Source organism: Tupaia chinensis, unplaced genomic scaffold, assembly GCF_000334495.1.
Source record: "Tupaia chinensis unplaced genomic scaffold, TupChi_1.0 Scaffold000180_1, whole genome shotgun sequence".
NCBI classification, from domain to species: Eukaryota; Metazoa; Chordata; class Mammalia; order Scandentia; family Tupaiidae; genus Tupaia; species Tupaia belangeri.
The window spans coordinates 2,262,060-2,277,071 of NW_006159655.1; the positions used below are offsets into that span (position 1 = coordinate 2,262,060).

The 15,012-nt window shown below is 39.4% G+C and overlaps 1 protein-coding gene across 1 annotated transcript in view; it reads right to left on the reverse strand.

Annotated features, from left to right (window-relative positions):
* The window catches only part of DLGAP1 (DLG associated protein 1), an 891,374-nt gene that overhangs the window by 370,906 nt on the left and 505,456 nt on the right, over positions 1-15,012 (reverse strand). Inside the window, 1 exon segment of the mRNA XM_006146494.3 lies at positions 11,441-12,471. Within this exon segment, the coding sequence (XP_006146556.1) occupies positions 11,441-12,400 (960 nt within the window). The 5' untranslated portion in view covers positions 12,401-12,471.

Below are 15,012 nucleotides of genomic sequence, written 5' to 3' on the forward strand. Positions count from 1 at the left end.
TAAGACATGGAACCAACCCAAATGCCCCCGTATGGAGGAATGGATTGAAAAACTGTGGCACATATACTCTATGGAATATTACTCAGCCATAAAAACTAACAAAACCCTGGCTTTTGACAGAAAGTGGAAGAACATGGAAGATTTACTGCTGATTGAGGCAAGCCGGGCTATGAAGGAGAGACATTGTATGTCCTCACTTAACATAAACCGAATGTCTGCACTCTATGACTGAAACTTATTGACTAGTGGTTGTACAAACACAAGAGATGGGTGTGAATGTCAGACGAGGTGTATGTGGAGGAGTGGGGCCTAACAAAGGACATTTGGAGAAGGGATACGGAGGAAGAGCATTGACGGGATGGGGAGGTGTGGTGTTATCGGTTGAAGATATTTTGATCAATTGGACTGGGGAGAAATGTTCACATATTGAAATGCTCACATTGTAAGCTGAACAATGTGATTGAATGTATATACAAAAATAAATAAATTAATTAAAAAAGAATGATTTATTTAGTTAGTTTTATTTGTTATTATTATCATTATTTAAAAAAAATTGACCTGGGAAAGACAGAGAGAGAAAGGGAAAGTGAGAAAGCTGCCAGACTCTCCAGCTGGGAGTCCAGAACTTCAGTCATCACGTCATCTGCCAGCCTCTGCCTGCTGTGTTTTTCAAGTCACTGGGTCCTGCACTGGAGCTGCAGAGTCAAATATGTGGAATCCAGTACCTTAATCACCATGCCATCTGCTGATCTGCCAGCATTAATATTAAAGGTTTTTACGGGTCAGGAAGTGGTGCAACAGTGACACAGTTGGACCCATGTGGGAGAGATCTTGGGTTCATGTCCCGCATCTCCCTGAATGCACTGGGCATGCTATATGCCTCTAATTCAAACCAGCTGTGACTGGGCAGATTGCCATGTGAGGACCCTGTTGGGTGTATCTGTCTTTCTGGCTGTCTGTCTCATGGAAGAAATAAGTAAATAAACTTGAAAAAAATTCACATCATATGAAGGTCATGTTTATATCTATTGGACTCTACTGCCCCCTTCAGTACATATAATGAAAGATTAACCCTAGAATTGAATTACTTAAAATGTGTCTCTCAGATTGATTTCTATTAGAATCACTTCAGATCTTCGGAATCAGAAACTCTACGGTTAATGCCAGAAATTCTCATTTTATGGGCACTCTCAAAATGGTTCACTGTGCACATCAAATTAAGGACCCTTTATCCCTAAATATTCAGTAATAGAGCGATTGGCCATACACATATATGATTCTATACAAGCATGCATGTAATGTTCTTATGCTTATGCTTATTGGTACCAATGTAGCAATTCCAACTTTAGAGACAGATTTTCATTCTAATCACTCACTTCCAGTTTTGGATGGAATACCAAAAGGGCAGCTCATTAGCCCTTGTTGTGTCCTGTGGATGATTTCTCACAGATGCTCTAGAGTCACCAATTTAATACATTTTGTCCCACTGTCCTAATACATACTCCTCTACATGTTACACCACACATACACACACCATAGGCATGTGAGCACATGCATATACATGCATATATACATAGACATTTTGACCTTTGAAAAATATGGTTACAGCTATGTTAATTTTTATTCTAGGAAAGTGAGGTGAGGCATTCTGGATACCAAGAAAGTGGAAAATGCTAGACAGAAACATGCTGTCTTCAAAATCCAGACCTAGGGCTCTGAGCATAGTACCAAAAGACCACACATTCAAACACGAATCAGTCAGCGGTTTTGTTTGTTCTCCTTTGGTCTGTGGCTTACTCATAAGGAAACCATGGGGCTGTGGGAGGAACTGACCTCCTACAGGTAATAGTGGAACACGCTCATTTCTTTTTTCTCAAGTTAAAAATAATACTTTGCCCTTTGAAAACACAACATTACAAATTGCAGGTAATTATTTACTTAACAATGGTCTTCATCTATTATGAGTCCTTTAAGTCACAAACATGCTTCAAATCTTACTTTCAATTAGTTCTTTCCCTCCCTTTTCATCCTTGTACCTTGTCTCCACTGCCTTAAAAATGGCAAGAATGGATCAGATAAAATAGCCTTTGAAAAGAGACATAAAGGCTCTCACAGGATGAGTAAAATGTAGTAGAAACAGTGGTGGTAGTTGACTGGGTTGTGAGCTTGCCAGTCCTGGTCTCCACTGATGAGATGATTGATCTTGTCAAGATATTTCCTTAGGGTTTATTTTTCTCATTTCTAAAAGGGGTAGAATGAGGGTAATTTCAAAGGTTTCTTTCATAAGGTGATTTTGAGATGAAAAACAGATAGGAAAAAAAGTCCACATTGTAGGGAGATTATGAATAAGAAGCTATACCAGATAGACTTTCAATGAGGAGATTCTATTATTTGAAAACTGTCATTTTTTTGGGGAAAAATACTGCCTGGTTCTTTAATTACATACTTTAATATTTTAGTCTTGGAGAGTTAGGTTGGGAAGGAGTTAGACAGTCCAGTTAGGTCAGGAATGAGTTAGACAATCCTGTAGCTACATATTAAATTGTGGCTAAAAATATAAGGGGAACAGAAATCACTCCCTGGGATTGTTGTGGATATCTCTTCTTACTAAAGGGACCAAAATCTGCTTTATCCTCTGACCAGGGGAAGCAGGGCATTCCTATCTAGTCTATACCAAAGGCCCAAGTTAAGCCAATCAATAGAGACAATCACTAGAAAACCAATATAATGAATTTTCTGCTGGGATCTATGAAAAATCTGTGTTTTCACTTTCTAGTCATTTATCTTTCATGGACTTCGTGAAGTAATACACTGAAAGTGCCACCATTTAAAGTGGATCTGATTTCATGACTCAGAGATCAATGATCGCACATGTATAAATGCACAGAAGTATGGGTGCAGGATGGCCTGTGCAGATGGAAGGTGCATGTATGGACCTGTGCACATTCACGCAGTTCTCAGGAGTCCCCAGATCCACAAAACCCTTCCTCACAGACAGCTCTGTGATTTCACAAGCCTGATGTTTGAGGGAAGTTTCTTAAGTCTGTGAGAACCAAGGGTAAAAACTCTAACTGATACACAATAGTGACCTAAAGTACATGAGAGAAAAGACCTATCTATCTCATTTTGCAAATGTAATGGAAAATCTCTTTATTTTGGAAATGGAAGGCATATTGATAAATGTTAGCAAGCACCCCCCCTCCAGTTTTAAATGATAGTTATATATTTTTCACATCTTAAAGATCCGAGAACCAAAAGAGGTCTTTCCTTAGTCGTATGAGACTTGTTAAGACATAAAAGAATTAAAAAACAGAAGAAATAAGAAATTTGTCAAAAGTAATAGGCGTGGATAATAAGTCTTTCCTTTTACTCCATTCTTTAACTTAGCTCTGCTGATTAAGTAACAGTAACTAATTAATTCTTTACATCACTTTTAATTATACAGAGGACTGATTTATATTTACTGATAAGAAGCATTGTACTTTCATACTGTGATTTTAGTCTAAGAATTCAGAAAAACACTTAAGTGTGCATCTACCACTGTAAGGTGAAACCAAACCCCAAACCAAACAAAAAACCAAAGAATAAAAGCTCCCTGTGCTGTAACATGTTCCAAATGACAGCTACACAGGATGGAGCCAGCTGGTGGAGGACCAGAAAAGATGGTTTTGACAAGCAGATAAATGAGCCCTTGGTGTAAAGTAATACTCACATATTATTTTTATCTAAGGTTAAAAGTTATGAGTTCAAATTTTCAGGTAAGTAATATAAATCATAGTGAAGTCAGATAACCATTCATCAATTTATTAATAGTAATCTGGTTTTATTTAAAAAAAAAAAACAGATTTTTTTCCCCTCTCTACTCAGCTTCCCTGGCAAATAATAGAAAATGACTTATGAGGTGCTACAGTTTGAACCATATGAAGTTTCAGATTTCAACTTTTCAGATTATAAAGATGGTATTTTCACATGGTTCAACTCTGTATCAGTGAACACTCTATCATTCACCCTAGTAATGTTATGTGTTTCCAAAATGAGAAAAATGATATCAAGCTTAATTATATGAAAGATTGATTCCACTGGATCCTAAATTCACAACAATCCACTAATAATATGTTGCCTTTGAATCTAAAGCCCAAAGGGTGAGAAATGTATCCTAATTACAAATAAAAGTCACTTGGCAATATTGCATATATTTTTTAGTGGCTCCTAGAAAACCTGAAACAGAAGATCAATGTGTTCTACCATTCACAAATCACTGTGTAAAGCTGTGTAATGCCAAGATCTCAAACAGAACATAGAGTAAAGTTGAATCTTTCTCTTAAAGAATGTGAATGATTACCTTGAGCTACTGTCCTTAATTTATAATCAAGCACACTGTCCTCTAAGGACAATGGTGAAAGGGGAAACTAAAGTCCACTGGTACCAAGAGAACCAATTAGATTTTTACTTTTTTGCAACCCATGTTGTATCTTCAATTAGATTAGAATTCTGTGAGATCAGAGGGTAAGTTACGTACAGAAACCTCTGGCTATGAATAACTAAGTGCTTTTGGTGTTGTCAAAAATGTCTTTAGAACAACGTACTTGCAGACCAAGACAGAGCTTCTTTAACAACTTCCAAAAGGGCTTTCCTATTCATTTTTTATCTTCCCATTACTACTGCTGAGTCTTTCTGGACTCCTGCTTTCTTATAGTGTTTTGTCCATCATCTTTTCACTCTATTAATTACATAAGGGCAATAGCAAGGATGAGAGAGAAAGAGAGAGAGAGAGAGAGAGAGAGAGAGAATGAGTGAGAGAGAACACTTTATCTACTGCTGATCACTGATTCCACATTCAAAGTTAGCACCAGGTAGGAGTATTCTCATCTTTCTATGAATGAAGAGAGGCATGTCTAAGATCAGTGAAACATAAGAGAAGACTGTGTAAGTCAAATAGAAAATACATCCAAGAACCTTGACTTTCAATGGATTATTAAGGCAATTGAAATAAAAAATAATAAAATCATCCATTAATGTGGTTGATGGGGTTTTAGGAAAACACAAAAGAAACATCACACTAGACAAACTCATTAGCAGAACTGTTCAACACTTTCATAAATTTTACATAAAGTAGTTTTTACTGAATTAATAGATTTTAAATCATTCTAAGGCAGAAGAAGGAAAAACTCAGCCAGAGAAAGAAAACTCCCACCGGGCAAACACAGAAATAATCTTGAGCAGAATTTTAAAAATTAATTGCACCTGCATTAAAAACAAATAAACAAAAAACCCTGGGTTCATAGTATCTACCAATGCTTCTTCACTGATCTTTTGTGGAGTTTTATTTAAACAGAAGACAAACAAACAAACAAAATTACCCAGAAATCTTAATTTTGCCAAGGACAGTTAGTATTCAGTAAGTATTTTTGTTCTCCTGGAAAACAACCGGTCACATTTCGATCTCTAGCCACATAATGTCCTTTATCAGCACCTAGCTCCCCAGATCATCTGTCATTTAAAGATTTTATGAAGCCCCTGTGGAGATACAGATTTGTAGGTATCTGATGTCTCAACCTATTCTCTTCCCATCTGCACGCAAGGTTAGTTAGCTCTTTCAGTCTTACTACTCATTATTGAGAGAAGAAAGAAAATAACAAAAACTACTCCCTTAGAAAAAACACAAACAAACGCAAACCAACAGCACATTATCATCAAATTCAAAATAATAAAAGCGTTATACCCAAACCTGGTCAGTCCTTCCATTTCTTGAAACTTGCACACAAACTGAAGAAACCCATTCAGCTTTAAAAAGGTCGATCATTTTGCTCTCCTAAAATTTCATCTCCAGGGGTGCTTTCTCTCCCGGTCTCTGACTTGCTCTGGCTCTCGCTCCCTCACTCTGTCTCTCTCTCTCTACTTGTACCGGAGAGTGTTTTGTTTCCCTTTTCCTGTTTCTGCTGCTGGATGAATGCAAAATACACGATTTGAAGGGATTTTTTTTTTTTAGGTTAACAGTTGGAAATCTAAAATCTTGCTCTTCTGAATGGCTTTATATGCCAATCACTCAAACACATAACGTTTACAGAAAGAAGCATATACAGAAGCACGAATTCTGTTCTTTAAAAGCAAAAACAAAACAACAACAAAAACCACATTTTACTCCATTGAACCCCTTCCTATTTTATTTACTTAACTATTAGCACTTACCCTGAGATGTGCCATAAATGCTTTATTCCAAATGTATAAAAGCCAACCACATCTCAACTGAGAATTAAACAGTTTTAATGTCTTCAAATCCATGTTCCTGCTCCAAACCCTAACACAGTCTCTGGCAGCGGTACAATACTTCTAAACAGCAGACATCTGATTCTTGACATTTAAAAATAACAATATTGAAAAAAAGGAGTCTTTTTTTAATTAACTACAAACAGCTTGTGAGTGAGCACATATCACCAATTGACTGTATTAACTGAAATTTGCACTGATTTCAAGCTACAGTATCTGATTTATAAGAATATGTCGGGCAGAAGGTGAATATCTATAGACCTCTTCTTTTCTATAGAATCATGGCAGTGGCCTAAATTAATTTAATCCTAAATGACAATTCTACAAAGAGAGGATTATACATTTGCTAGTATTTAAATTCTGTTTTTGGTGAATATTCATGTTTGTGCTATCTTGAATCAAATTTGGAACATAATCAGTCGTTCCATTGCTAGTTTAATTTTATATCCATGATCTCTTTACTGTACATACACACACAAACATCTGCTACAGAATAAATACATAATAAAATTTAAAACATACATTTATTTGTTATTTCTGGAGCATTTTAGGGGTCAACTGTTAAACCTCCCACTTACTGTTTATACATCTCTGGGCACAAGATCAAATGTTTTATGCCTCAGTTTTGTCATCTATAAAGTAGAAGTAAATAGTAATACTTTAAAAAGTTGTTTGAAGTGCTAAATGAGATACATATGGTTTCTAGCACAAATTCGATATATGAAGCTTCCTCTGTCTGCTTCGGCTTTGGAGGAGCCAGGGATTGGGCATGGGAAATGGAAAGAATATACTAATCTTTGAAGGCAAATGCATTGATTTTGACCCATTACATTGCCAAGCACTAGCTGTGTGTCCTTGGGCAAGTTACTTAACCTAACTTACTAAATCTCAGCTTCTTCAACTGTAGAATAACTCTAGAGTATTAAGAAGCAAACTAGATGACATTTGAAAACATCTAACTTTAGTAGGCTTTATGCAATGAGAGTCCCAGGCCTTTCAGCTCTTGAGACTTGCTCTAATTGGTACTCTGACATATGTAACTGAGATCACAAACCTTCTGCACCAAGTACCTCACTATCTGGCAGAGGAAGGAGGCTCAGAGAGCTGAAAAGATGGCTCCAGGTCATGTCATTAGCAGCAAATAGAGACCAGAACCTTAGTGAAACTAGTAGAGCAGTCTAGTGTTAGGCCAACTAAACCTTGGGATGTTAAAGCTGAACGTATGAGTAAATCCAGTTTTAGTATTAGTTGGTAATAAAGGCAAACAACCTGAAAAAAGAAAGAAAAAACCAAAACATGCTCTCTGTGCTTTCCCAGATTTGCTTCTAAGAATGAGCTTAAAAATTTCATTATTCCACAGGAGCTACCTGGGACTTATTAATACCACTTTCCTAAGAAGAGTTTACACAGGACGGCAGGTTCTCCTTCCATTTCCTAGAAGCAAGAGGACTCTAGGAGCTCAGTTAGAAGGAGTTATTTGCTGTTCTCCCTGCCATGAGAATGAACAGCTTTCTTTTCCCTTTATTTACAGGAACTTATATTATTATTATTAATTAAGAAATTTTTTGGATAGGGTGTATGTGCTTTCAAGAGAGACAGAGATAGACAGAGAGACAGAGAGTGAGAAATCATCCCCTGGGAGGATGGCCATGTTGTAATCCCTTCTCCTCCATTCTCCTTTCGGTATTTTGGGCACACACACACATGTGCCTGGCGTGTTGTAAGTCACTGGGTCTGGGACTTGAACCACACTCAACTATGTGGGAGTCCAGCGATGTAACCATTATGCCATCTGCTGATCTCTACAGGAACTTCTCAACCTCAGCATTCCGGTTGTGAAGAACACACTGTAGTTAGTTCGTTTCCTAACATATTACCTTCCTACATTCAAATAAAGAATTTTCTTTTTAGTTTGAAAGACTTGCATAGAATAGGAACTCAGAAAATGTCATTATTAAATAAGGTGTGACTTGGAGATCAGTTTATATCTAAAGTGTTGAATTAGCTTTGTTCAGGGTCAATTGTGGCCCAATGTAGGACAGAAAATACCAAATTTTTTCAACCTTTCAAAAATTTCATAGTTAACAACAAAGTGCTCTGGATATAAAAATCTGACTAGCTATTACTCTTGGGAGGAAGGAAAGAAAAATGGGATTGAGGAAGCGTATATATATATATATATCTATCTATCTCCACTGTAACTAACGTTTTATTTCTCTAGTTGATATATAAATGGTATAGAGGCATAAATACTCTGCTATGTATTTTTCTGAAAACCACAAATATTTCATTAAAAAAACTGGTTTAAGGAAGGTGAATAACTTAAAAATAGAATTTCTAAATCTTTATAGCATGAGATTTAATAATGTTACTATACTAAATCCCATGCTTAAGTCTTCAAGATATCATTCTTATTCTACTGAAGAACTTTAATAATAATATGATTATTTTAAAGATTATATTTTCTCTTCACTCACCATTTTTCGCACCCTTAATTCCAGGATTGTGCTGGGGTATATTAGAAAAAGCTTTACTTCGGCTTCAAGTCTACCTAAGTCTAAATCTCAGTCCTACAACCTCTAGGTCATAGGACTTTAAATAGGTTAATATTTCTATGCCTCAGTTTCTTCTCTTGTAAAAACAGAGTATTGTTACTCTTTCTCAGGATTATTATGAAGATTACAAGAAAATAACAAATGCGAAAATATTTACTATAGCAGATTTTCAATTAATGTTAGTTTCCTTCTTTCTTTCCTCATCTTTCCACTTTTCACTTTGGGTTTTTTACTTCAAAAGATAAAAAAAAAGAAAGAAAAGTGAATGTAAAGTAGGAATAAAGTAGATAATTATTCAAGTATAATGAAAGCATGTCATTTCTAACAAAAATGGTGTTAGATCTATAAACAGCATACTTTTCGTTTTATTTAAGAATTTTTTTTAACTTAACTTTATTTATTTATTTATCTTAATTTGAACTGAGAAGAACAGAGTGAGACAGAGAGAGACAGAGAGAGGGAAAGTGAGAAAACAAGCCGCCAGGTCCAGGACTTGAACTGCGATTGGCCATGTGGGAGTCCAGTGCCCTTAACCAGCACACCACTTGCCACACCAAAAGTATCCCTCTTTAATCTGATGTTTTTCATTTAAAAACACCACTACTTATTAAAGTACAGTTTTTTGTTTGTTTGTTTGTGTTTTTGGCCATAGGGTGCGTACACTTGCTGGAGAAAGACAGACAATGAGAAATAAAATGAGAAATCACCCTCCCCGGGTGGGGAAGATGGCCATGCTGCAATCAATCCCTTCTCCTTTATTCTCCTCCTGGGACCTTGAGCCTGTGAGCATGATTTTCAAGTTGCCGGATCCAGGACTAGGACTGTGGTTGGCCATGTGGGAGTACAACACCTTAACCACTATGCCATCTGCTGGCCCCTAAGGTACAGTTTTTTTTTTTTTTTTTAAACGTTTTTTTTTTTTTTTTTAAACGTTTTTTTTTTTTTTTTTAAAGCGTGCTTTGTTTATGCTACTTGTCACACGACCTTCACAGACAAAACATATTCTGTCTAGAGCTCTGTCTCGTTGTCTATCCTTTCTTCAAGACATATATCCTCACAAAAATGCTTTACTTCCAGTGGTAGATGTGATGTACATGCTTAAAGAATTCCTGAAGCCTTTGGGTGCACCCTCATAGTGGTTATTCTGCAAGTTAAGAGACTTGGGTGCTAGTCCCACGTCTGTCACAGGCTACCAGTGTAAACCATTGCACCTCTCCCTTTCTCGAATCCTAAGTTTTCATATCCCAAGGGGATTAGATGATCCTTTCGGCTCTAAGATTGCTAATAGCTTTTGATGACTTATTAACGCACACAACAACCTTAGAGTAAACTAGGCAATATCGCCTTTATTAGGAAATATATCATAGTATGCTGTTTATGAAAACTACCTACACACTGGTGGCTTGTTTTGACTTCTGATCATAGGCTCTGAGACTGCCCTTGCCCAGGGACTGCCAGCTTGAGTGTTCTCTGCTTGGGAAGGCCCTTCTAAGGTAACCAGGTGTGGCAGACACATACAAAGAGAGTGAACAGAACTTCTCAGCAGGAGAATTTCTCTTCCATTTCTTCTTAAAATGGGAATGGGAAATAAATATGTCATACTTAAATAGTCCAGTAAGAACTTTTTTGGAAAAAAGATGGAGACAGCATGAGAGAACAGAAGAAAAAAAGACATTCTGAAAAGTAGAATGTGAGGATCATTCTTATGAGAGGGTTGCATCTTAGGAAAAAGTATAATCCTAGTTAAAGGAGCAAAGGAAGAAAAAGACCTCCCTCTGACATTTTTATCCAGGTGAAATCTGATTTTAGTGAATTAGAGTGTAAGCAGGAGGAACACGGGGAGACTACAGAAGGAGAAGAGCAGCCTCCTTGGGTCTCTAAGTGTGTGGGATTTACACTCTGACACTAATTGTATTTTATTGCTTTTCCTCCTCTTCTTTGTTGTCCTGGGTCTCTGCAGCTGTGCTTGTCAGGCCCTCAAGCTGGCCCATCTCCACCTCCACAGGGCCTAGGGCCTAATCCTGACTGCTTTGCTCTGGGGATAGGAGCTCACATGGGGCTAGTGTTAGAGGTAGTGATGACATTGCAATGACAGAGACAGATCAATTTTCTCAAACTTACTGCTTTAAGCAGAATTTAAAACAATGATTACAAAAAATAAAATAAAATAAAATAAAATAAAAACCTCTAAACACCCAAACTGAAGCACAACCCTAGTCCTGGATAGCTCTAATGAAACTCCTCCAAAATTCAAAAGATCATTGTTTACTTGAAAAAAAAAAGTGGATTTATTTTAAAATTCTATGTAGACTCCCCTTTCCTTTCCTCCCCATTCCATGATCCCTCAGACAAAAGAGAAACACAGACATTAATAACTCCTTGCCTTTCTGTAGGAGTGCTTTTCAAAGCACTTGTTATCTAGTATCTTAAGATAACCGGATGGAGTTGGTTGGTTTCCTTGCATTTTCCCAGCAGCCACTTAGTCACGGAAAGCCTAAATAATATGCTCAGGCTCATAAGACAACTGGAATGAAGCTGAGACAAGAACCCAGGGGAAAAGGCCACGGAAGCAAGACAGGTGCAATTTCTAAGCATCCATCATTTGACATAAATGGTACCTGTAAGTACTGGCAGGATCGCTCTTGCTGACAAGACTCGGACTTCACCATGGCCTGGTCCATGTTAACTGAGGCTTTCTGGTAAACCTCCCGGGCCCGGCTCACGGTGAGAGTGGAGGACCAGGCGCTCTTCTTCAGCAGGGGGGCGTCCAGGTTGACTGGCAGGTTGGCACAGGTGGAGCACTTGACGTCATTGTTGCTCCGAGACGCCTTCACTGCCTGCTCGCTGATGGTGTTGTAGGCCTCCATGAAGTACTGCGAGGCCGAACGGTCGGGACAGCGGCCCATGGTCATCACGCCCGAGGGGGCGTGGTAGATGCACATGTCGCCGTCCAGGTTGTCGTCAGAGCTCCACCAGCCTGGGGAGGTATTGTTGGATCGGGTCTTGGGCTCGCTGCGCCGTTCCTTGCTCTTGCTGCGCTTGCCGTACCTTACGGTCTGCGTCTCGTCGGGGCTGGCTTTGCCTCCGTTGACGCTGCCCTTAGACGGCCCCTCCAAGGAGTGCGACTTGGTGAAGAGCTTCTGGACCGAGTGGACCAGGTGCCGGATGCGGCCGGGGCTGTCGCTGCGGTGCTCCACGGCGGTGCGCTTGTACTGCAGCGTGTGGTAGCCATCCCGATTGAGGGGCAGCTGCCTCTCGAACTGATCCAGCAGGTTGGCGGGGATGCGATTGGCCTTGGTGGCCAGGGTGCGGGGCACAAGGGCGCACTCGTCCTTCAGCTCCTGCTGCGAGGTGTAGTGCCTGCGCGGGAAGGTGCTGCTGGCCAGCGGGTCGCTGAAGGGGCCCACGCACTCTGCCTGGAAGGAATTGCGCTGCGTGTAGTAGGGGTGGTCCGCAGGGTGGTGCTCCACCGGGCTCAGCAGGTATGGCTTACGGTCCGAGTGGTGTGACAGCGAGTCACAGGCGGAGTCACAGGTGACACCGTGGTGATGGCTGCGGCTGCCCGATAACCCTTTCATTGCTGAGGGCAAGCAACCGCCGCGGTCATGGACACCCCTAGAGAGGCTCCAGACCGGTCTTGGGCACAGACCTGAGGAAAGGAAGCGGAACAAGGAATCAATCCAAATCGAATTGGACAATATTATAGATAAGGCTTTATTTATTTACTTACTTCTTTTTCTTTCCTTAATATTTTATTTCCTGAGTGAGGGAGGGAGACAGGGTCCTCACTCTGTGATCCACCTCCATCTTAGCCATGAAGGATCAGCCAGGCCCTTTCCCATGTCAGTCCAGAGGCTGCTACGTCGGCCCCACCTCTGGCTCCCGACACTGCTCTCTTTTTAGGGCATCATCTGCTACTATGTTGGTTTTCTGGCAGAAGAACTTACCACAGTTTATAAATTCAGCTTTAATACATTCTTGGGAAAACTCTATCACCTCTGGGTGAAAAAAGCAACTCCACAACCCACAGGAACAGAGGACAGGGGTAAAAGCTAGTACACTTGGAAAAGGCAACCATAAAAATGCCAAATTTGTTTAAAATTGCCTGAAAGAGTAACTCCTCCTCCCTCTATGAATCCCAGGATTAGATGTATCTTTCTCTTGCTTCTCTGGTTTCGTTCTTGACTACATGCTCCTCGTAAAGGTAACACACCTGACAGTTCCGTTACTCTGGGAGGCCTTTGCTGATACTTGCAGAGAATGAGCACCTCTCTTGGGTTCCTTGGTTCACAAGTGTTGGTTCAGGCTCTTTCTTCTAGCTTAAGTTCCCTGCAGGCTGGCCCATGTCCTAGCCACCTTTACGCCCTCCTACCTAGCACCGAACCAGCCACGTAGGCACATAGAAAACCGTCCGTAAATTCGGATGGAGTCGTGAGTGAAAATCAAATGAACAAAAGGTGCCAATAGCACTTTACATCTTTAGGTTACGTCTTCATATCTTCTGTCACCTGATTCCCTTTAGAATGCTTAGCACAGTAACAGCACGCCATCTCCACCCACCTGGTTAATCAAGTTGAAAAAAGTCAAGATGTGGCAAATACAGCAGAGACGTGGAGAAAACCTGCCCATGAATTTCTGTCATGAAAGGATCAGACACTTCCTCTAAACAAACAGAGTAGCTGAAGAACAAAGAAGCTTGAGCTGGCTACTCTGAATTACATGCCCTCTCCTCTTCATGGTTTAAGGTTTCTGGTTAAATGTTCACAAGAAATGTCAAAATGACCTGCCTAGAAGTTAATGTCTAGGGAGTTTTCCTGACCTGCCAACTATAGAGTGATTAGAATGAGAACTATCTTCCTGGAGGAGAGAGAGAAACTGACACCTGAAGAAACAAAAAGAACTTGGGGTGGGAGTAGGAGGTTGGACAGTGGCGCAGTGGTAAAACGCATTACTCTGCAAGGCTGACTCAAGGGAAGGTTCCCAATTTGCATCTGGAGACCTCCAAGTACACCGGGAACACTCATGCCCATGAGTTGATACTGTCTAAGGCTGGGGTGGACAGTGATGTCAAACTCTGCTGGGGGTGCTGTCTCTCTCTTTTGCTCAGGAAAGAAAGAAACATTTAAAAAGCCCCTCAATATTCATGATACCTGTGGATCAGAAAGAACCTATAAATAAAAACTTTCCCACTAAGGAGAGACTAATTGAAAGTGAAAACCTTGGGACAGTTTATATGAAGTTAAGATCCTAAGAATCAACTGTGGCAAAGAAAGATTTAAGAGTGTTTAATTATGTGCTTTTAGCGAAGTTATGGCACAAAGTAATATAGATGGGAAAACCCACTGCACCAGGAAGTCTCTCTGTATACATCAGTCCACTTATGTGATATTGCCTTTCCAATATGGACTTAAAAATAAAACCAAAAAAAAATGACCAAGGATTATAGTCACATAACAAATTATAGTTATGCAAAGTAGAACTTCAGTATATAAAATAACGTGAGATAATGCTTCAGACTTTCCTTGTGAAGCTGCTGGGTCTTGGGCAGATATTTTCTGCTAAATAAAATGTGAAACTGGCAAGAGGTAAAAACATGAATTATACATATTTACTCCAAAATGTACAAATGTATTTTAATCAGGTATTCAATATTTAATTATCTCTGGTGTGTGAGCAGCATTTCATGTAAGACAATGTTACCTGAGGACAAGCAGAGAAAATGAAGAGCCTTTTAAGGCCACTAATGATGAATTAAGTTAAATGATGTAAGCAATGATAATTTCTGTAAATTAAACATATGTGGTGCAAATTTTACCAAGATTTAAGTGGGCTATTTTCAGTATAGTAACAAGTACACATGTTTTCTTAGAGGGTAGCAAATTGCATCAAGGATAAATAAGTTCACTTTCCTTCTTGATATTTGTAATGGGATATTGATATCTTGATCACTTTTCTCTATAATATGGGCAAGTGAGGTCATAAAATAGCAATAAACAAGCATGTATCACTCTTCCTTTCCCTTTTCTCCTTTCTCCTTTCTCCTTTTTTCTTTCTCCCCTTCCCTTCCCTTCCCTTTCCTTTCCTTCCCTTCCCTTCCCTTCCCTTCCCTTCCCTTCCCTTCCCTTCCCTTCCCTTCCCTTCCCTCCCCCCTCTTCTCCTCTCCTCTCCTCTCCTCTCCTCTCCTCTCCTC